The sequence below is a fragment of the Papilio machaon genome, chromosome 28, assembly GCF_912999745.1.
Source record: "Papilio machaon chromosome 28, ilPapMach1.1, whole genome shotgun sequence".
Classification (NCBI taxonomy): domain Eukaryota; kingdom Metazoa; phylum Arthropoda; class Insecta; order Lepidoptera; family Papilionidae; genus Papilio; species Papilio machaon.
In genome coordinates this window covers 951,788-976,349 of record NC_060013.1, presented here as the reverse complement: position 1 = coordinate 976,349, position 24,562 = coordinate 951,788, and the positions used below count along the sequence as shown (strand labels likewise).

Here is a 24,562-nt window from a genome sequence, read left to right as displayed (position 1 = left end):
TTTTTATTTAAGTTACATGGGAAATTATTTTCAAATAAAACAGATTTATTAAAAAAAATTACATTTTATTTCAATTATATCTTAATTTTATGAAACAGTTTCGACTTAATTAATACATATTGAAAATAAAAAAATAATAATTTAAACGCTACTTTACCATTATTGTTTATTTCCTGATGGCTTTTTCACTAACCCTGAAAAAAAATAATATGAAATTGATAAAAGGGAAAAAATCATATACAGTCTAACGTGTATAAGCGAGAGTCGATGGGACAGAAATATTTTTCTCGCTTATAGAGGTTTCTCACAAACCCGAGTTTCTCACTTTTGGAGGTTTCTCACAAACCCGAGTTTCTCGCTTATAGAGGTTTCTCACTAACGCGAGGTTCTCGCTTATAGAGGTTTCTCACTAACACGAGGTTCTCGCTTATAGAGGTTTCTCACAAACCTGAGTTTCTCACTTATGGAAGTTTCTCATAAACCCGAGTTTCTCGCTTATGGAGGTTTCTCACTAAACTATACTTACTGGCTATATTATTTGATGTTTTAACTCCGATCCCTTTCTGTATGCTGTTTATTGAAGTTGACGTCAGATTCTTTTCATTTGTCCCTGAAAAAAAAAATGACTGTAAAATAAAGTCATTCAACATTTAGACAGGACATTACGAATTAAACTGTACTTTTAAAAGGATGTTGGGAATTTTTTTTATCATTTAAAAGGTTCTTTGAGTTAGATTTTTTTCCAGATTTTTTCATATAACTATTGGAGATATCTTCAAATAAACATCCATCCATACATTATTAATTTAACTTACTGGGACTCATTCTGAATAGATTGTTTTTCTCGTTTATCTTCATTGGTATTTTCGTTTTCTGCAAATTTATTTTTCCTTTATTAATGTTGCCACTAAATCTCTTATTGATCGGTTTGATTTTTGAATCATACGTTCCAATGTTGCCAGTTTTAATATTTGGATGATTTTTCGTTTTTAAATTTGGTATCAAATTAATTCGTTTCTTTTGTGGAAATATTTTTTCATTACTGTTAGTAAAGTTTTGTTTGTTTTCTTGAGTATTCTTGTTTTCTTTGATTTTTGTACTGGCAACATTTTCTTTCTTATTTGGAACTTTCTTACCTTTTTCATTTATTTTGTCTTTATTTTCTTTATCTTTAGATTTTACGATATTCTCTTTATTTGGTGCATTAATTTTGTTTGTTTCTTGTGCTTTATTTGTTTTTGTATTTTTTACGCTTAAATCAGGTTTTAATGAATTTTTATTAATTTTATTATGACTGTTAGAATCATTAGTTTTTTTATTACTTTCTTTATTAGAATCTTTTGTTGGGTTTTTTATATTTTTACCATCTTTCACTTTGACATTATTTTTAGCTTTTTCTTGTAAATTAGCATTTTTATTTGATTCTTTTCCTTCATTAGCTTTAATTTCTTCAGATACACTTTTCTTAGGTTTATTAATTTCTTTATTAGAATTTAAACGAATTTCATCGTTCTCTTTGCCTTTAACTTTAGTTTTCTTTGGTAATGCTTTCGGTGGTCCCATAACTTCATTTTCTTTCTTCTTCTTAGCCACTGGTATATCCATTGCATCATTGGGTCTCTTCTGGACCCTGGATGCTTCTGATTCTGAACCATCTCCTTGAGCTTTAAGACATGTGCTGATGATCTTTGAGAGGAGTGACGTCCTCTCTTCAGTATCGACTGATGGATTCGACATTTCTTTGTTTGCTTGTGTTATTATTTTGAGAGATGGTTCATCTGGAAGATAAAGTCAATATCGGTTACAGCGACATTCAATCGATTGTTATATTCTGTCGTAATAACTGATTCTAATCTATTTTGGTTTGTTCAAAATAATAATTACTGATTCAAATTTCTTGTTAATTAGCGGTTGTCCGCGATTTCATCGGCGTAAAAAAAATAGAAAAAGATTAGCCTATAATATTACCTTCTCGTCAAAGTCCCGTTATAATTGGGTAAGCCTTTGCGGATAAAAAAAATAGTTTTTCGTTATTACCAACATAAATACGTCATGTTCACGAAGTATGGATAGATAGATGGATGAACGGCTAAACGAATCTTGATGAAATTTGGCACAGATGTAGAACATAGTTTGAAAGAATACATAGGATACTTATTAAGTTTTTTTTCAATTCCACGCGGACGGAGTCGCGGGCAACGACTAGTATCGAATACATTAAAATTAAGAGCACATTTTTTAACTATCAGTTACATAGTAAATATGAAATCTTTGTAAAATTACCCATATACTCCAAACTTAGTTTCATTCGATGTCTAAAATATGCTACAGTTGAAGGCTTGCTCTCTAATGTCCAAGAAAGTTCTAGAACATTTGCACATTGCAGCTGATAGCCACCTTCTGACTGTAATATTTACAACAATAAAACCTATAGTAAATAATAAATATATATAACCTATATTTTAGTTCATAAGTTTCTTTTGTGTGGCAATAAACGCTTATTCTATTCTATTCTATAGATGAAGTAATCGGAGCACAAAATTGAGGTTAGGATTTCGGAGGCTTTTTTGTGTTATATTTCCTGTGTGTATTTTACATTACAAAATAATCGAACCTTGATAAGTGAGAGTCGGATTTGAGAGAAACCTCTGTAAGCGAGAGTCACTGTCTAGTGCCGATGAATACCTCTAAGGGCGAGAAACTTACAAACTTTTATGAGCGAGATAAATATCGCAATTGGTTTTACGCTTATCTAGGTTTGATTTTATTTAAATTAAAAAATAAATCAAATACAAACATTTTTATGATTATTTCTTAGTTTTTTTAGTATAGTTTAATTTTATAGGTAATAGAATTAAATTACGACAGTACACTAGCGCCATTGTGTCAAATTAAAAAAATGTCTCAAGATACTTTTTATACTGTAACTGTCATTGTCAAGTCATTTTCTATACTTTTTTTAGAGCGTCTATGGCTCAAGGGTTAAGCACTTGACTTGCAATCTGCAGGTTCTGGGTTCGAATCCCGCCATATACCAATGTGTTTTTCGATTTACATACATATGTACATTTATCCGACGTTCTTACGATGAAGGAAAACATCGTGATGCTGCACATATCTGAGAAGAAATTCAATGATATGTGTGAAGTCAACCCGCAATTAGCCAGCATTGACTATAACCTAGTCACCCCTAACTTAGGGTAGACTCCGAGCCCCTCAATGGGGACGTATAGTGAGCTGATGATGCTTTTTTTACATTAAAAGGTGGAAAATGCGACTATCTGAATTCACCAAAAAAGCGAAGCGACTGCTACCCATGGACATCTTCAATTTCAGATGTCTTGCCTATCTATAATCAGCAGAGGACTGACATAAATAGTATAATTCCCCTTCCTATGCATCCCAGGCAAACCCAAGAGCGGGAAGGGAACGTAGATTAGGCATTAGGGTAAGTTTTACATATTTTTTGACATATCTGATATATTATTAACTTGTATGAATGTATAAATCACTCACCAATGGCGTCATAAACAAATCATCTCCATACATCTCCGCGAGACGAGCGAGCGTCGTCCGACGAGATCTGTGAGCTGCTGCGTAACTTTTCAATACCTTAGTTATGAAAAAAAAACATATTCTGTTTTAAAATATTTACTAATAAATAATTAAAACAATAAACTTTCTTTCTTTCTTACTCTTTCTATCTTTCTTTCTCTTTCTATCTTTCTTTTTTTCTTTCTATCTTTCTTTCTTTCGTTCTTTCTCTTTCTATCTATCTATCCTCCTTTATTTCTCTTTCTATCTTTTTCTTTCGTTCTTTCTCTTTCTATCTTTCTTCTCTTTCTATCTTTCTTTCTCTTTCTATCTATCTTTCTTTCTTTCGTTCTTTCTCTTTCTATCTTTCTTTCTATCTATCTTTCTTTCTTTCGTTATTTCTCTTTCTATCTTTCTTTCTATCTATCTTTCTTTCTTTCGTTATTTCTCTTTCTATCTTTCTTTCCTTCTATTTATTGCCATAAAAATTTACAAAAATTTTAAAACACAGGTCTTAACAATGTTTAGTAATGGCAAAAGGTGGTGGTTCAGCTTTGCCAACACCGGATACAGTGTCGAGCTGGTTTTAAGCCACCTCCCCCTTTCCCAGATAAAAAAGGGAGAATAAAGAAGTAAAGAAAACATTATTAAGAGATAAAAATGGATATTATCAAATACATATATTTTTTTAATTTTAGGTAAGAATTGTACTTATGAACTAGCTATCGCCCGTGACTCTGTCCGCGAGGAATTTAAAAAAAACTTAATTGGTAGACTATGTGTTTTTTCAGACTGTGTTCTATATCTGTGCCATTGAGTCGTTATGAAGATACCTTCAAACATCCATCCATACATCTAAACATTCGCATTTATAATATTAGTAAGATTACCATTTAAAAAAGTATTTTATACATTAAAGTGTAACAAATATCCGGTATGGATGTAAAATAATACAAAAAGCGATAAAAAATTTTGAATTTATTCCTTATGGTCCTTCGAGTCAGATTTTTTTAAAACTTATTGTAACCCGCCTTCGTCTTACTTCTTAAAAAAAAAAATAAGTAGCCTATGTATTCTTCCCTTCATTCTAGATCTGTTCAATCATTCTCGAGACACCTAACAAACATCAATCCATACATTCCTATTTATAATATTAGAAAGATTACTTAAGTTAGGCAGTATTTCAAATAAGCAGTTTACTATTTTCACTAAAAAGGAACTGTCCAACTGATTGCTCAGTGGAAAGGGAGTCTAATACCTCAAAAGCATCGCTGGGTGTTATCATTTTGTTGAGCACAGAATTGGCAAGTTCTCTCTCATTGGCTTCCTTTGATGCAACCACTTTCAGACATCTGTAAGATGGCTGTCCAAAGATACGGTTCTGGAATGAAATTATTTATTTTTTAAGTTGATTATATTTCCTAAAAAGTCTAAGCACTAACAGTTGCCCATATCTCAGAATTAATAAAAAATCTAGTAATAAATATAGCCTATATCACCTTGGTATAGCTTAGCATCTTAATAGTGAAAGAATTTTTTAAATCAGTTCAGTAGTTTCAGAGCCTATTCAATGGAAACAAACAAACAAGCAAATATTTCCTTTTTATAATACTAGTATATATAAAAAACTTAATAAGTAGCCAATGTAGAACTCAGACTATGTTCTACATCTGTGCCAAATTTCATCAAAATCCGTTGAGCCATTCCGGAGATACCTTCAAACAAACATCTTTCCATCCAACAAAACATTCGCATCTATATATATAAAAGAAAGTCGTGTTAGTTATACTATTTATAACTCAAGAACGGCTGAATCGATTTGACTGAAAATTGGTGGGCAGGTAGTTTAGAACCAGGAAACGGACATAGGATAATTTTTACCCCGTTTTCTATTTTTTATTCCGCGCGGACGGAGTCGCAGGTAAAAGCTAGTTTATAATATTAGTAAGAGTGCAAGGAAAATTGAGGGTTGATCAGTAATTTTGTACACAATGTACTGATTTTTTTTACCACTATACATTATCTGTTCACTTATTAATTTCAAACACATAATAATTACTAATATTATAAATGCGAAAGATTAGATGGATGGATGGATGTTTGAAGGTATCTCCCCAACGGCTCAACAAATCTTGGATGAAATTTGTCACAGATGTAGAACTTAGTCTCGAAGAACACAAAGGTTACTTATTAGTTTTTGGAACAAAGTTCCTTATCGCGCTTTGTGAAAGGGGGCTAGACGGAAAAAATTCTTACGAAAAGTTGTCACGACACTTTTTGCTATAGTAACCATGGCAACGACGTGACAATATATAACGAAAATTCATAGAAATAAAATGTACTTCTTGTGAAGACTTAAGTTTTTTATTCATAGAATAAACATTGGTTCCTTCACTAATTAATTGAAAGGAACTTCGTTCCATCCGGGTGTCCCAACACACCTCTCAAGTTATTTTTTTAAAATTCTATGTGTACTTAGAATAGACACTTACCGGTTGGTGTACGTAGAAAGATATGGTGAAAGGTATCAAATCCACTTTGCATTCTGCTATAACTTCATGCCAAACACCTTCTTCTGTTATTTGAGGTTCTCTGTAATTGAACATGTTAAATTATAGTACAAGAGAATCAGTGACTCAGAGCTTATGCACTTAAGCAAGCCATGTATCAATGTCTTTTTCGATTTACATATCGAGGGGTGAAAGGTTATTTGTTTTAAGCGACTTTTTTTGCGATATTGACTTATATATAACGGCCGGGGTGGCTCGCTATCAGAATTATTATTGATTGAGATCACTTGTGGGCGGCTGTGGGTAATATCGGATTCAAGGAATACACTACTCATCACTTCTCAACTCGTTATAATTGATTCACAGGCTCATGTACAACGAACAACAATCCAAATTTCCAGAATGACTAATGTCAGACGCGCATCGTACAAGAAGTCTCTTCGAACACAGCTCGTGTTCTAATTTCGATTTATTAAAGTTGATTTCTTCTTCTGATTGCGACATATATATATTCAGAATCAGAAAAATTTATCAGAATCAGGGAATTTTTCTGATTCTAAATATACATATAAGTCAATATCGCAAAAAATGTCGCTTAAAACAAATAGCCATTCACCCCTCGATATATACATTTATCCGATGTTCTTACGGTGAAGGAAAACATTGTGATGCTGCACATATCTGAGAAGAAATTCAATGATATGTGTGAAGTTAACCCGCACTGGGTCAGCATTGTTGACTATGGCCTAGTCACATTCATTGAATTTCTTCGCAGATATGTACAGGTTACATCACGATGTTTTTTTACACCGTAACAATGTCTGATAAATGTTCATATGTAAATCGAAAAACACATTGGTACATGGCGGGATTCGAACCCAGGACCTAGCAGATTGCAAATCAAGTGCTTAACCCCTGAATGTTTACTTAATAGCTCTTACCCATTTATTTCTGGACTCTCAGTTAAGATATTAACAGTTGACTCCAGCACTTCAAGACCTGTGAGCTCCGCTGTTGCATTACAACGTGTCTGAAGCGCAGATTTCATTCTTACTAAGCTTGGCAATGATTTACTCTTATCCATACGTAAAGTGAGTTCAGTGTCGGAATCAGAACTGGAATTTTAAAGTTTTATTGTGCATAATCTAAATTATTTTATTTAAGTAATGGAGGTAAACGAGCAGCGGGAACACCCGAGGTATTCAACGACGCCCAATAGACATCAACGATACCAGAGGTATTGCAGATGAGTTGACCTTATATCAAACATTCTTACATACTTCCAAACTATCACATTTTTGTTATAAACATTTAAATTGTAGAAATAACTTAAATATATCCTTATTTCGTATGTTTTGTTAGAGTAGAAGGTTGACAAACGATATTACGAGAAAAAATTAGAATGGATTAAATAAATTAACCTTCGCTAGTCGAAGAGGCACTACAAGGACAAGAAAAAAGAAATTAAGCTTAATGCTTAATTAATTGTTTGATGTTATATTTCACTACATTAGAATATATGTATTGATACATATTTTAATGTAAATTACCTGTCGTCATATTTTAAATTATTGTTTGTTTCATTTTGTTTGGCTTTCTTAATTTGTTTGTCGCATAATTTTAATTCTTCTAAAAGCTTTTCCTTACGCTGTTGTAAGGCATTTTTCTTGCCTAGTCTATTCATCCGAGACATTTTCCTTAACAATTATTGTTTTAAAACAATAAATTAAATAATCAAACTCTTAAATATAATTCAAATCAATTCATTTTCAAATCACATCAACTGACAAATTAACCATAGATAAGTACTGTCAAAGACAACATCGACCACAGATTAAGAATAAGGTTGTGCAGAACAAATAAAATTAATAAAATAAATTCCAGTATTCCAGTTTTTTTTATTTATTTAGAAAATATATTTGTTTTTTATATAAATAAAATAGAGCGTTGTTTAGATATCAAAACAAAATATTTTTCAAATATTTTTATCAGTATTTTTTCTCTTCCGCTTTTGTCACAAATGTCAAACGAGAGTTGCAAGTCGCAAAACCGAAGATCATAAATCAATTTATTGGCAAAAACAGTTAATTTTATTATTACTATAATGTAAACAAATACCGTGCAATGTTAATTATAACAGTGGTTACCGAGTAATAGGCTAAATTAGTTAATAAGTTAGAAGATTCCAATAAGAAAAGTATACAATATTTTAGAAGACATTTATAAAACAAATTTAATTAATATTTATTGTTAACATGTGTACGATTAGAAATTATTACTGATGACTTTACGTAGCACTAATCGTGTTAAAAAGTGCGTAATTAATATCCAAACAATAGTATAAATACGATAATTTGGTGCAACATACGAGTTCAAACATCTCGACGAAATGGGCCAAACAGGCAGTGCAATACCTGGTAAGTGATGTTAATTTTATTCCAAAACGTGTTAATATACTTAAACAAGAGTCTAATTAGAAATGTCGCTTCCTATTCTCTTATAACCTATATGCACAATGACGCATAACTACGAACCCAGTTACGAAATTAATATTCATCAATTAAATCAACATTCCATGTCCTAAAAGCGTAATCATAAACGGGATGTGCTTATCTATGTTAATAACATTTAAAATGTATATTTTGAATACAATATTGATTATTGTTTAATATAATGTATGTAATAATGCTTAGGATTATGAAATTTAATGTTATATTAATTTGTATCACTGGTTTTAGCTTTACCAAGATTTTGGATGATATTTCTATGTTGCCCCCTTATTTACCATGCCTTTAGGGTTAACAGTTTTATCTAAGACTGTAATTTACAGACCTGTGGCACCTTCTGTCCAGTATCTTGCGTGGTTGTCCAACCTTATCATACCCTAATGCTGACACTGACTATCTCAATTATAGTTTTAAACCTTTATAAATGTGATTATTAACTGAGAAATTATTAGTAAATAATAATATAAGAACTACATAAAAATACATTATATACTAATTGGAAATCATTACCAGAAGGGTCCTTATGTCTCTATCAGGTACAAAATACTCAGGTACATATTATTGTACAATATATAGTAAATATATTGTTAGTAATCCAGTATATTACAGGGTAAATTTCAATCCACGATGTTAATGAGAAACGGTTTTGACAGAGACAGAGCTGGGCATTAACTCGTTAATCCGTTAATCGTTAATTAACGAAGTTAACATTTTGCTTAACGGATTAACTTTTAAGTTAACTTCAAAAAGTGTTAACGCTTTTGTTAACTTCCGTTAAACTCGACTTCCGTTAATAAAAGTCCGTTAATCGTTAAATTAGAAACTTGGAGACGTGTTGTCATTTTGTTTAACTTACGCGCCACGCCACGCTCGTAAGTTCAACTATGTTGGGCAACTGTCGGCGTCTCGAATGGTGAACGAACGAGTCGATAATTGATATATATGAAGTTCGCGTGCAAGTGTGATGCATCAGAGCGTCCGGGAAAGACATGACCAACAGGACAAAATCAAAAGAAGAAGGTTCGAGATAGTATATTTCATAACGAGTATATAAAAGCACGAGTATGTAATAGCCCACATTCCGAACGCTCTTCGTCCCTGCAATAAGCCAAATGTATTAAAAACACTTTTTTATTCGTGCTTTTTCTTTACTTTTCTAAACTCGTGTGTTCTCTTTCCCAACTGTCAAAATAATGTCTATTAAAAAGAAAAAACCAACCACGAAGTTTTTACAAAAAAAAATCACTGAAATTTTTATGCTTCATACAAATATTTCTTAAAAGAAGCTCCTAATTTTTTACAATATCAGATTTAATGATTTGATTCAATGAATTAGGTTGGTTTCATTTTATTTCATCTCATTAAATTTAATTTTCATTTCATATCTATAAAAATAACCTACTGAAGACTTGGCCGTTTGGGCATAGTTCCCTTTGCCTACCCAGAATGGGTGAAACAAAAAAAATCTCTGTTTGTATTCTTTTACGGTTGGCGCTATTTTCCAAACATTTTAGTTAGTTGAGTTGTGTTTTTATTGTTACATTTTATTGCTTAATTTTTTCACAACTGTATTAAAAATACTTGTGCCAACTGTCAACCTTCACCTTTGGCTGCGCCTTGGCTTGGGTAGACATTTGTCGGAACACTGCAATGACAGGCTTTCCGCACTCGTAATGAAATATACTATAATTAATTCATACTTGTCTCTAATACTAATGTTTTATAGAATAAAGATTAATTTTTATATTAATAAAAATTAATTTTTATAATTAAAATAATCAAATTAATATTTTAAACAAGTGTCGCCACAATAAGTGTGAAAATAGTATGTATAATTTTGGCATGGTTAACTGTTAACGATTAACTTTAACTTGCGTTAAATTTTCGAGAATTTAACGCTTTAACGATTAACGAAGTTAAATTTTTAATTAACGAATTAACGATTAACGAAGTTAACTTTTCGATTAACTGTGCCCACCTGTGGACAGAGATAATATGTCCCCATTTAAAAATGGTACATAACATATATAAAATTCTCGTGTCACAGTTTTCGTCACCGTACTCCTCCGAAACGGCTTGACCGATTCTCATGAAATTTTGTGAGCATATTGGGTAGGTCTGAGAATCGGCCAACATCTATTTTTCATTTTTTTTTTTTTAACTGCTTGCGGATGGAGTCGCGGGCGACAGCTAGTCTTATATATAAAATTCTCGTGTCACGGGGTTCGAACTTGAACTCCTCCGAAACGGCTTGACCGATTGTCATGAAATTTTGTGTTATCTATAGATGAATTCGACGTCCCCACCGAATAACCCCGTAATAGGAATAATCAAATTTTTCAGGAGAAGCCAAAACCATATTTCTTAAATAACTTCATCAATAATTATTGTACAAGAATCTTTTAGATACCAAAACAAAGGTAATTTTTATAGCTTCATTGTATTTAATTTTCATTCATGTATTCCGGACGTATTCTGTGCAATGAAGGATAAATTATAATACCGGAAAAAAAAAAAAATCTGTTTCAATAGTGACATTTTATCTCCGTAATTAACATTAAGAGAAATACAAAAAAAAATTCACAACATGTAATAGGACCTTTAGATCCCGAATTCGACGGAAAAGCAAAAACCCGGTAAGAGTGCATTACAGGATTCGATGGGGGCGTCGAATTATCCTCTGATCTTTAATAGAAGCTAATGTTTGTGCAATTTACAATCTTAATGTATTGGTACAAATCTCATGGAAGTGTAAATACAAAGAATTTTTCACATATTTTCGTCCTTGGCCCTCTACAATAAGTTAGAAAGTTGCAGATGCATTGTCTACCTTTAAAGGTTTGAGGATATTCCTTCTATAGATTGTTATGTCCTTTTCTTCTATGTGGACATATTTCTGTCAAATTCCATTTCGTTTTACCATACATTGCTTATTAGTTTAACATTTTCTTGCATAAATATTTATAGATAGTAATTATAAAAAAAAAGCAAATTAAATTCGAAATTTTTTCTTATAATAACCTTATTCAATCTTTGATAAAAAATGTAGTCTGCTCTCCACCCAGGTATGTCTGAACGGACTCTAAGAGAAGTGGTCTTAGAAGTACAGAAATTACATCAGTGAAAACACCCTATAATATGTAACTAAAAAAAAAAAACTACCCTCCACTATTAGAAGTATAGTAGAAAGTTCTCTTTTGATTATTTCATTTGATTGTAATCTTGGGTAAAATTATCTTATATCTTTCATGGAATTGTTAAATTTTTTTTTGCAACAATATGTTTCACAATATTTAATGGTATTTAAGACAAAAATTGTTTTGAAACTGCATAGTTTAGATTCCTGGATGCAATCTTTTAAAAATGTTACTGGACTTATGAAATAATGGTCCTTTGCCTTGCCTTAGTAATGCCTAATTAAAAACAAAAGTTTAAAACCTAAAATTTAAAATTAAGAAAAATAAACTGTATTCAATTGTAGTAGAGCTTATATTGGCTTGTTTAGTATTCGCGAAATAAAAAATTCTTTTCTTTTCGCGAACAGCTGACGATCATCTGTGAAGTAACTCTACCTGTCATTCTTCTATTTTTTTTTTTGCCCAACGCACGTGCATTCTGCCAGTACAATTCACGTAATGCGAAATGGACATTTCATTGCATAGTAAAATCGACTTTAACAACCGTTGTGTAAGATCGATTTTAGCTTACGTTATTTTATTTTTTTAAATAAATATTTTTGCGTTAAATTTAAAATGAAAATGTATCCTGTACGGTTGAGTTTAAGGTTCAATTTGCGCTGTTAAGAGAAATTGCATCGTTTGTGCATTTTAGTTATGCAAAATTCGGGCTACATTTTTTTCGATCAGCTGATGGTACAAAGGCAATGTACACAATGTTCTAATGTCATGCATTTTTTGTGTTTTTTTTTCTATACATATTTTTTTTGTTTGTGGTCAAGAGAAATTGTTATCAGCCAGTGTCTTCTGCATAGTTTTCTAAGATCGAAAAATATATATGAGTTTTCTTAACTTCGCCTTAGGAAGACTTTATCTTACTATTATTATAAACCAGTTTTTACCCGCGACTCCGTCCGCGTGGAATAAAAAATAGAAAACGGGGTAAAAATTATCCTATGTCCTTTTCCTGGTTCTAAGCTACCTGCCCACCAATTTTCAGTCAAATCGATTCAGCCGTTCTTGAGTTATAAATGGTGTAACTAACACAACTTTCTTTTATATATATAGATATAGATAGATGCGAATGTTTAGATGGATGTTTGTTAGAAGGTATCTCCGGAACGGCACAATGGATCTTGAAATTTGGCACAGATGTAATACATAGTCTGGAAGAACACATAGGCTACTTATAACAAGTTTTTTTTAAATTCCGCGCAGACAGAGTTGCGGGCGACAGCTAGTACATGAATATTAGTACTACTATATTTTTGTTCTGTTTACAAAAAATAATTATGTGATTCTTTGGTTGTTTATGACAGATTTCCGTACTAAAATAGAAAAAAAAACTATCATGGAAGATACTTAAATTTATCCTATTGGTAAAGAGGGTAATGTTTTTCGTGTCTAAATTAGTTTGTTTTAATGTATGTGGCTTTGTATGTCGATGGATCCTATGTATAAGGGCCAAAGTAACAAATGGATGATTTTTACTTTTTTATATTAAAAGCTACCTCTTTGTTTAGTTAACATGCACTAAACACAAATACACATTTATAAGTGAAAATGTTATTTTTTTGCTGAAGTAAAAGGGGCTATGCGGCTATTTTCTTATATGGTTGAAACTTTGAGAGCCTCTCCTGTAAAGTTGTCAATTTGCACATTTGCCCTTATACGTATGAGCTATCGGTGTATGTAAATTATATTGTGACGTCATTATATTCGTCTTTTCCCCCGAAGTATCATAGCGTATATTAAAACGGCAAAAAACTCACTTAGTGGACGTGAGATATGAAATACAAAAAAAATATTAATATTTTTTGCATTGCTAAATCTTTTTTTCGATTTTTCGAAAATATTTTCAAGTAACAAAGTGTCATATATAACATTACATGTGTCATTTTTTAGTTGAAATTTAAAAAAAAATATTTTAAATAGCAGACAATAGATGGCGCTTATTCATCTATTAGAGCCTCAGACTGCTTTCTTAAATTAAGGTTAATCAAACATATCTGTTACCCTTTTCTATATCATAAGGTGGAAAAAGCAAGCAGCCGCCTGAATTTACCGAAATAGCGAAGGAACCGCTGCCCATAGACATCCGAAATTGTAGATGCGTTGCCTACCTTTAATCGACGGATGAGGGGATGCACAGAACGAGGAAATTTCACCTTCCCATGCGACCCCACCTCCATCTAATCCACTTCCCCTTCCAATTATCCCTTTAAGAAAAGAGTGTGAAGGGAACTTGAACTTAATTAGGCCTCCGGTTCTTACACTGAGATGAAACAGAATTGCTTCCACTTGACGCCTGTCTTCTGTGCGGTTGTGGTATTTCACTGAGCGAGGCCCATTCGTGCACCCAACAAATATTGTTGTTGCGGGATCTACCACCTAATAGTACCTCTTTTTGTGACTGACTAGCCACTGTTTGCATTGAAGATGCATTTACAGTTACACCGGGCTTGTGGTGGTCGGGCGCGGATGACGCTTAGCTTAAACCTCGTTTATAGTAACTAGGCTCGAGGGATCTCTCAGGAGCCTCGGTTCAGGCTGTTACTTGGGTATTATTACCAGATTGAGAGGCAGCCAAGATCTTATTTAGTACAAATGTCTCAGTACACGCTTTCGTTTTTAAATTTACCATCGCCTGTTAACATAGTTTACGAAGGTGGCATAGCAACTGAAGTTAGTTTAAAGAAAAAAAAAAGCACATATGCAGGTAAAATTGAGGAATTTCTCTTTGTATCCAACTGAAGCGATATACGACCTTAAAACGTAGTGATAAGGTTCAATTTGATGTTTTTTTTATGATATTGTATAGGTTTTTATTAAACAGCTGACCGATGACAGCTGGTGTTCGGACAATGAACTAATATCAGAATAAGGTAATTTGAACTATAATATATTGTAATTGGGTCTAAAATTATTTATTTACATAAATAGAAACAAGTAATTAACTTAAAATTGTATTAATTAATTTTTAAAAAGGTCCGACTTGATTGGTGGTTATTTTTGTGGAAAAATCCGAATCCAAAGATGTCCTTTAGACCATGTAATCATTTGGGTTAAAGGATTTCCACGGTAGAATCGACATGAACTTATTTATATTTATGTACACTAACCTATTCCAATTGAAATCTAAATCTATATATATAAAAGAAAGTCGTGTTAGTTACACTATTTATAACTCAAGAACGGCTAAATCAATTTGACTGAAAATTGGTGGGCAGGTAGCTTAGAACCAGGAAACGGACATAGGATAATTTTTACCCCGTTTTCTATTTTTTGTTCCGCGCGGACGGAGTCGCGGGAAAAAGCTAGTTTATTATATTAGTAAGGAGTAAGATTGATTGTTTTAGCGTTGGTAGTTCAGAGTTTAAGCACTTGTAATTTGCAGGTCCTGGGTTCGAATCCCGCCATGTATTAATGTGTTTTTTGATTAATATTTATCCGATGTTCTTACGATGAAGGAATACATCGTGATGCAACTCGCATATATCGGTAAAAAGTAATTTCAAAGATATGACGGCGACGCGACTTGCCACCCGTCACGTTCCGTCTCCCGAAATTGTTAATAGTGGATTGCGGAGGTTCGTTTTGCCATGCCAAATGGAGGTCCGAGATCTCTACCTATCCCTCTGGGTTATAAGCGTGAAATGTTTGTGTTTTAGTTATTACTTTGTTAATAGTTTGCTATGTGACTGGCATATATATAACAACCAAAGTCCTTATAAAAACAGAAAAAAAAACTCAGGACCGATTAAATTATTTTCTTAATTTTTTTTCTTACATTATACTTAGTCTTTCGCCGAATTACTTTAGTACATTCACTCTATAACACCTGCTAAATGTGCAAAACCTCCCCGATCCAAAAAGGGTGAACACTAGTCACAAGGCCGGACAGACGGCGAGCAAAAACCGGCAACGCCATCTGCCTGTTAGGCACGCGACTGTGTAACATCCATACATGTATAAAAAAAACTAGTTGAACTCGGCATACGAGTAGACAAAATAATATTGCGAGATAAAAGTTTTATTAATATTATTTAATACTAGCTTTTACTCGCGACTCCGTCCGCGCGGAATAAAAAATAGAAAACGTGGTAAAAATTATCCTATGTCCGTTTCCTGGTTCTAAGCTACCTGCCCACCAATTTTCAGTCAAATCGATTCAGCCGTTCTTGAGTTATAAATAGTGAAACACGACTTTCTTTTATATATACTAGCTGTCGCCCGCGACTCCGTCCGCGCGCAGTTAAAAATAAAAAAACTAAATGGGGGGGTTATGAAAAATAGATGTTGGCCGATTCTCAGACCTACTGAATATGCTCACAAAATTTCATGAGAATCGGTCAAGCCGTTTCGAAGCAGTACGGGAACGAAAACTGTGACACGAGAATTTTATATATTAGGTCCTTACATATGAAATTGGCGTTTTTCGTACTGGCCACTTTAATCACAAATTTCTCCTCTTTGGTAAGGAATTCCAAATTCAAATTTGTACAGCTATAGACTCATGTATTTGTGGTTCGATGACCGTTATTCATTTGTTTTTTTTCTTCTGTTTTTTTCTGTTTGCGTCACTCATTTTACAAAATGGAAAACTTAAAATATCGCATTATTTACGAGTACGAGTTCCGCCGTGGCACTAGTGCTGCGGAAACGACTCGAAGGGTGAATGATGTGTATGGCGGTCGTGTTGCAAAAGAAAACACAGTTCGTTTTTGGTTCCAACTTTTTCGTTCTGGAAATTTCGATCTGCAAAACAAGCCCCGTGGACGGCCTGAGACTCAAGTTGATAATGAAGAGTTGAAGGCTATTGTGGAAGCGGATCCATCGCAAACCACGTCCGAGTTAGCTACAGGCTGCGATGTTAGTGATAAAACTGTTTTAATTCACTTGAAGCAAATTGGGAAGATTAAAAAGCTTGAAAGGTGGGTACCTCACGTATTGACTGAAGCAAACCGGCAAACGCGCGTCGACTGTTGCGTTACATTGCTAAACCGGCACAATAATGAAGGTATTTTAAACCGAATCATTACCTGTGATGAAAAATGGGTTCTTTACGATAATCGGAAGCGCTCAGCGCAATGGTTGGATCCTGGCCAGCCAGCCAAATCCTGCCCCAAGCGAAAATTAACCCCAAAAAAGTTACTTGTAAGCGTTTGGTGGACTAGTGCCGGTATTGTTCATTACAGTTTTCTCAAATCTGGCCAGACTATTACGGCAAATGTCTATTGTCAGCAATTGCAAACCATGATGGAAAAGCTAGCGGCTAAACAACCTAGGCTGGTCAATCGCTCCACGCCACTGCTGCTTCACGACAACGCTAGACCACACACTGCGCAACAGACGGCTACTAAATTAGAAGAGCTTCAATTGGAAAGTCTAAGACATCCTCCGTACTCCCCGGACCTTGCTCCAACAGATTACCATTTTTTTCGAAATTTGGATAACTTCTTGCAAGGGAAAAAATTCAACTCCGATGGGGCAGTCCAAATCGCCTTCAAAGATTTTATTGATTCCCGTCCGACTGGTTTTTTTAGTAAAGGGATCAATGAACTACCTATGAGATGGTAAAAGTGCATAGAAAATAATGGTTCATACTTTGATTAATTAAATATATTATATTAAAAAATATTCGACTTTTTGTTCCTCCCATACAAAACGCCAATTTCATATGTAAGGACCTAATATAAGAAGATTAGGTCACGTTCGCGAATCCGTCCGCGCGTAATTAAGTAGCCTAAGTGTTCTTCCTGACTATGTTCTACATATGTTCCATTCATCAAGAAATAAAGATCCCTTGAGCCGTTCCGTAGATACCTCGTAACATACATCTATCCATCCATCCGTAGTTATAAAATTAGTAAGATTTTTTTTTATTTCATAAAGTTAAAATCTGTCACCAAAAAAGTGATTTCGTTTCATGTTTTGGCTGAATGGCGCCAGTTAGTGTTTATTAAGCCAGTGGTGTACCAGCTGAGTTTGAATGCTAAAGTTATACTGTACTGGTATAATGTATACCAGATATAAGCGATAAACATAATTATTTCACCTATTTCGTCACTAATTTGATAAATAAAAATATATGTACTATCATCAGCTCACTATATTTCCGCACTAAATGTCTCGGAGCCTACCCTGAGTTAGGAGTGACGGGTGACATAGACGGTAGTGTAGTGTTAGAAGGTATCTTCGGAACGGTTCAACGGATCTTGATGAAATTTTTCACAGATGTAGAACATAGTTTGGAAGGACACATAAGCCTTAGGCTTATTAAGCTTTTTTTTTTCATCTTGCGCCGACGGAGTCGCGGGCGGCAGCTAGTATGGATTAAAAGTGGATTTTAATAATATTTTCACCTGGCTATTTGTACAGTAGCAATGTTATCGTGTAGCCAGATGCGCACGCGCCGGCATGTGGCGTTTTTGGGGGCGGTAGCTTTGACAAAAAAAAATCGACGTGACTTCCGGTGAAATTACTATTACTGTACGTTCGCCTTTTGTGTAGAAGTTTAAATTATTTTTTATATTAAAATATAGGGTAGATAGGAAGGAAGAAGAAAACTTAATATTTTATTTAATAACAGAATTTAGAGAAAATTTAATTAGTTCTAACTTTATTATTTTTGTATCAAAAACTGGCAAACGAGCAAATGGACTAAATTCGCCGAAATAGACAAGCAATCGCTGCTAATAGATATCTGCAATTGCAGATGCGTTGCCTACTTTTAATTAAAGGAGAAGGGGACGCACAGAAAGAGGATATTTCACTTTCCTATGCGTCCCATCTTCCGCCAAATCCATTTCCCCTTCCCATCCTTTCCTCATAAGAAAATGATGGGAAGTGAAAGAGGACTAAAATTAGGCCTTCGGCACCACACTCATCAGACTGTACGTAGAATTACTTCCACTTGACGCCTGTCTTCTATGTGGTCTCTGTATTTCACTGAGTGAGACCCATTCGTGCACCCAACAAATATTTTTGTTGCGAGATCTACCATTATTATATACATTGTTTTATGTTATTTTGTCATCTAACAGTGGAAATAGACCTTAATTCTATAACCATTTGCAAGTGCATGAAAACTGACTGTAAAAGTTATTTAGATGCGTTTAAAGGTCAGACAACACGAGTTGTTTTTTTTTTTCGAAGCAGATGTCTATATAAGGGCTTAAAATTCTAATGGTTGAATGCACCTGCTATATAGAAAGCTCAAGATTACGTTCTGTTATTAAACTTTATTAAATGCTAGCTGTCGCCCGCGACTCCGTCCGAGAGGGATTAAAAAAAAACTTAATTAGTGGTCTATGTGTTCTTCCATACTATGTTCAACATCTGTGATAAATTTCATCAAGATCTCTTTAGCCGTTCCGGAGATACCTTCAAACAAACATCCATCCATCTAAACATTTGCATTACTTCTTACAACCTTATTTATCTTACTAATATTATAAACTAGCTTTAACCCGCGACTCCGTCCGCGCGGAATAAAAAATAAAAGACGGGGTTGAAATTATCCTATGTCCGTTTCCTGGTTCTAAGCTACCTGCCCACCAATTTTCAGTCAAATCGATTCAGCCGTTCTTGAGTTATAAATAGTTTAACTAAGACGACTCTTTTATATATATATATGTCAAATTTTAGATGGATGGATGTTTCTTTGAAGTTATCTCCGGAACGACTCAACAAGATCTTGATAAAATTTGGCACAGATGTAGAACATAGTTTGAAAGAACACTTATGCTACTACTAAGTTTTTTTTTAATTCTGCGCTGACTAAGTCAAAATTTTTTCATAGATAGAATAAATATTTTTACTGACCTATCAAGTTTTGTTGTTCTGATCATTGCTCCCTTTTATATGACCGGAACTAACCTAAGACCTTTTCTAATTAATACAATTGCAAACTTAATTATACTTAATTGTTTTTAATTGCTTAACAAGGTGCAAGTGTACGTACGGACTGTGAAACGAATCGTTTTTATATGTACGTACAGTTCATATTTTTCCTACTCTTTCGTACATCTTTATCAGCCGTCATATTTGAATTCACTTCCTTTTTTACGTATGTTTTCTTTTACACAATCCATACATACTTTCTTCTGTCTTAAAGCCATCCAATATTTCGATGACTCCTACAAATAAGGGCCAATTTGCAAATTGACAACTTTACAGGAGAGGTTCTCAAAGTCTTAAAGTTTTGGCCGAAGTCGCAGGCAACAGTATAGTTTTAGTTGCCGTAGTTATGTGAGAGTACGATAGGGAGCACTCTCCCCTGAGTAGTGTAGACGCCCTGACTTATCAAGTTGTAGTTGAGGATAGCCACAGAGAAGGTTTTAATGAATCAAGTTTTACATAACTCTGTCTTAAAAAAAAAAGTAAATAGTTTTATTCCAAACATATATTAAATTAATTTACCTACTTGGCTATTTATGACTGAAGTTCTTAAACTTATTGATAACTACATACTTATTAATAAGGAAGGTAGCACAAACGTATCCGGTCCTATACAAATCGCAGAAACAATACCGAACAAACTCAAATGGGTCAACGAACGCCCGACAGATGGCGCAGCGACACGCGCAGCCTCCGCAAGGTGGAGTGCGCTTGCGCATCTGTCTTGATAGTAACCATGGTAATAAGAATTTGGGATAATCCTGTGGGTTTGAATATTTATAAATATATGATATTTTGGTTTTATTGTAGTTCACGTTAATAGCGCATGGCGAAGATATTTTAAATCATGTCATCTTTAGTGTTTGACAATTTCAATTAGTCAATTTATAGTTGGACAAAATAGCATTGTTAAACTCATTTAGTATCCATCAACCAACTATAAGTAACCATTAAGAGGCTTCGGTTCCCTACGCTATGTCCTGGTTGGTTGATTTCACGCATATCTTTGAATAACTTCTCAGATATGTGTACGTTGCGTCACGATGTTTGCCTTCATCGTATTGTACATCGAAAAACATATTAGTACATATTGGGATTCGAACCCAGGACCTGCAGATTACAAATCAACTGCTTAACGCCTGAACCTTTGACGCTCGCTAATACAGCATTTAAAGTAAATTGACAACTTGTAACATGTTTGGAGTTTATTATCTGAATTTAATTTCATGTTACATACATTATATGCTTCTAAATAGAAAAGTTATTAGCACACTGTTGTTAAAACGTGTTTTGGTAAAATAAATATCCTTTTAGTTTTATCCTTTAAACGTCCTAAATATTTCAATGTGGTCACCCTACACAATTGCAATAGGTCTACTTTCCCGACATTTAGGCAGCTCGGAATGCGGGGAGACCTTTGTCTTACTTCTTGCTGGAATTGAGCAATTACTTATGAGGGGAGACTTTAGTTTGAAGCTAGGACTTTGACTTTTTAAATGACAGGACCACTCAAGCCTCCCTCTGTCGAATAAAAAATAATAATCTATATACTCGTATATAAAAGAAAGTCGTGTTAGTTACACTTTTTATAACTCAAGAACGGCTGAATCGATTTGATTGAAAATTGGTGGGCAGGTAGCTTAGAACTAGGAAACGGACATAGGATAATTTTTACCCCGTTTTCTATTTTTTTATTCCGCGCGGACGGAGTCGCGGGTAAAAGCTAGTAAGATATAAACATGTTTGTGTGTTCGCTTTGTGTGTGTAAATTTTTGACTCAGTATTCGTTAATGTCAGCTTGAAATGCTAGTGTGATTGTCATCTTTGCATCATGCCCCGTGAAAACTGACAGAATTTAGTGCATAGGTGGCTCTTTGCTTGGTCCATTTCTCTCTAATCGAAGACTTTATATGAAGCTCGCATGACATTTATGGGTGAACAGAGGGTGAGGTTTTTTACGTTGACAAGCTACGTCTGTAGTCCGTTGTATTGAGATAAATGTATGTATGGTTTAACTCGCTGTGAAATGTACTTTAATTTCGAAACTAACTAGATAAGAGGCTATAGTTAAAGAAAAATCGTTAAAACTGACATCCCCTGAATTCTCAGAGGAAGAATATGACTCAAATAATAATGTAATCTAATGTATAATAAACATACATTCAAGTCAAAGTATTTTATTTCTTAATCTTATGCGAAAGTTTGGATGGATAGGTGTTTGTACCTAGGTAGCTCCAGAACGGATGAACGGATCTATGAAACTAACGGTCGCCAGCGACTTAAGGATAAGGATCAAGGATAGGAAAGGGCAGTAGATTAGACGGAGGACGGGACGCTTAGGAAGGGGAAATATTCCATTTTTGCGCGTCCTCTCCTCTGTCGATTAAAGGTAGGCAACGTATCTGCAATTGTGAGAGTCTATAAGCAGCGCTTCGCTATATTTGGCGAATTAGGTGACTGCTTGCTCGTTTGCCACCTTATAATATAAAAAATATATATCTCTGGTTTTTGGAACGAAGTTCCTTATCGCGCGTTGTGAAAGGGGGCTAGACGGAAAAAATTCTTACGAAAAGTTGTCACGACACTTTTTGCTATAGTAAGTGTGTTAACGACGAATGAGCGCTACTTCACCATGGCAACAACGTGACAATATATAACGAAAATTCATAGAAATAAAATGTACTTCTTGTGAAGACTTAAGTTTTTTATTCACAGAATAAACATTGGTTCCTTCACTAATTAATCGAAAGGAACTTCGTTCCATCCGGGTGTCCCTTGACACCTCTCAAGTTTTTTTTTACTCGATTAGGTCTATATTCTGACGGTCATTCTTTTCTTATAACCTAACCTTTTACCAATTCTAGTAAAATATAAAAGGTACGTAAGTGTCGGCATTGTTAAAGTTAAGTTAAAGGTTATTCATTTGAAAGCTTCACGCCCCATCGCCATTTGTTCTAACAGCTGAAAACGTTTATATTACATCTCTTTCCTTAAGTATGTGCTTGAAAGAGATGAACGATAAATAGGGTGACAAAATATTTACTAAATAATAAGTTAATTCTAGTGAAGCTAGTTAGATCATTTGAATTCGAAGATATACAAATTAGATTATTTTTTTTCGTTTTATTAACAAAGCCTATTCTACCGCAACAAATTGTAAAAAACCCTTTTACTAATAATCACGTATATTTGACATTCAATTTTTCATTTTAGTTTAATTAATTTAAGTTTAAAACATCATTTAGTTTAATTAGTTTAAAATCAGCAAACAATACATTGTCAAAATGAAGCCCGTGTAATAAATTCACTATACTTAAAAAATACAAATTCCTAAGGACAATTTTTCCAAGGTTTCATGGCTACCCTACATTTAGGGAGTTCGTGCGTACGCAACACGAGCCCTTGGCGCGTGACGTGGATACCCTCACTCCGCCGCGGTACGTCGCAGCGAGCGGACGTCTTTCGCGTTGCGTCCCCAAACCGCGTCTTCTACGCCGCGTCGTGTTATCGTGACTTAAAAATTAAAATTACAATTATTCCGTGACTGTGCTTTGACATGAATTAGAACTGGACTTTTTTTTATCGCGTTTTAACAAGTAAATCGGGACAAATGATGGGTGTAAGTAGTTGTATGAGTGTTAGGCAGGCGCGAGGGGGCTGCCATTGCCCTGCTTGTCCTAGGGGGTCGGGGCATGGGGCTCAAATGCCGCCCCAGACTCTAGTCCTGCCTCCCATGGCCCTGGAGCCCGAGACCACCCCTATCAAGGATAAGAAGGGGTCGAAAATGAAAGTTTTTAAGAAGATTAAGAAAAAAATGGGATTAGGTAAGCAATATTCTTTTAGAAAATACTTCCATGTAGGTATATTATTTTGGTGAAATTTAAGATCTTTTTATGAATTATTCAATAATTATTACACGTAAATACAATAGTTTTATATATTGCGTATAATTCACATAATGCGTAAAATGGAATTATTTAAGGCAATTTTTTAAATGTGTTCTTAATTTGAATTGAAGTTATTCAATTGTGATATTTATGTGGTGGGTAGCGGTAAATTAAATGTTTTCATGAGTTTTTATTAGTTAAAATTCTTAGATATAGAATCTAATCAAATTGTTTTTAATTATGGCAATACTGGCATGAAAGTTATATTTGCGGCCATCTCTCCCCTTTTTATTTTTTATCTATGTTATGTGTACGCTTTGTGTCCGTTTTTAACGGTTTTTTCTGTGCAAATCGTGATAAGTATATGTAGGTAAAAAAAAATTGTCGCGGGATATAGATATAGGTATTGCTTGTGACTTCGTCAACGTGGAATTTAAAAAAAATTATAGTAAGTTACTCACACTGACCTCACCTTTTTATACATGCAGACAGTCCAGTGTTTTTTAATTAATATGTTTTATACTAAGCTGCTCTGGTTTCGCATGAGTAACAAAGCATGTAATTTTTTTCTGTCGTAATGTACCTATTAGTTGTGAAGGCAACATGTCCATGGGCGTCGTCCATCACCTTGGTGTTCTCGCTGCTCGTTTTCCACATAATCATTACGAATTTCACGTGTTAAATTGTACTCGTATGGCGGCAGTTAATGTGTTAAGTTATATTTCACTTATATAAAAAACAACCTCAATATAAATTGAAAGTCTCTTATGAATTACTTTTATCTAGCGGTGAAAAAAATAATAATTGGGAATTCGTCCATTTTAAAAGTTTTACTATTTCAAATACAGAAGCCAAGAGAATAATCGTACTTCGGATTATACGTAAATATTTTCTTATCTTACTAATATTATAAATGCGAATGTTTAGATGGATGGATGGATGTTTGAAGTTATCTCCGGAACATCTCAACGGATCTTGATGAAATTTTGCACAGATGTAGAACATAGTCTGGAAGAACACATAGGCTACAAATTAGGTGTTTCTTT

The 24,562-nt window shown here is 34.0% G+C and overlaps 2 protein-coding genes and 1 long non-coding RNA gene across 4 annotated transcripts in view; 1 reads left to right on the top strand and 2 right to left on the bottom strand.

Moving 5' to 3' along the window:
* Positions 1-146: 146 nt before the first annotated feature.
* Positions 147-1,023, bottom strand: LOC106709372. Its single transcript, XR_001356941.2, has 3 exons — positions 816-1,023; positions 527-610; positions 147-194 (listed from the first exon to the last, which is right to left on the bottom strand). It is a non-coding gene; the product is annotated as an uncharacterized LOC106709372 (long non-coding RNA).
* A 205-nt stretch (positions 1,024-1,228) lies between these two features.
* Positions 1,229-7,773, bottom strand: LOC106709359. Its single transcript, XM_045684846.1, has 8 exons — positions 7,595-7,773; positions 6,986-7,159; positions 6,027-6,126; positions 4,793-4,915; positions 3,517-3,612; positions 2,284-2,404; positions 1,411-1,778; positions 1,229-1,252 (listed from the first exon to the last, which is right to left on the bottom strand). The coding sequence occupies exons 1-8, from the start codon at positions 7,735-7,737 to the stop codon at positions 1,229-1,231; spliced, it is 1,149 nt and encodes a 382-aa protein (XP_045540802.1). The 5' UTR covers positions 7,738-7,773.
* A 312-nt stretch (positions 7,774-8,085) lies between these two features.
* Positions 8,086-24,562, top strand: part of LOC106715356 (protein neuralized) — a 33,628-nt gene continuing 17,151 nt past the window's right edge. The window contains exon 1 of one of the 2 annotated variants that reach the window (XM_045684902.1): positions 8,086-8,461. In XM_045684902.1, coding sequence (XP_045540858.1) covers positions 8,434-8,461 — 28 coding nt within the window. In that variant the 5' untranslated portion in view covers positions 8,086-8,433. Of the gene's footprint in view, positions 8,462-23,051; positions 23,454-24,562 lie in introns of those variants that run through there. The other variant, XM_014508636.2, reaches the window with a different exon arrangement.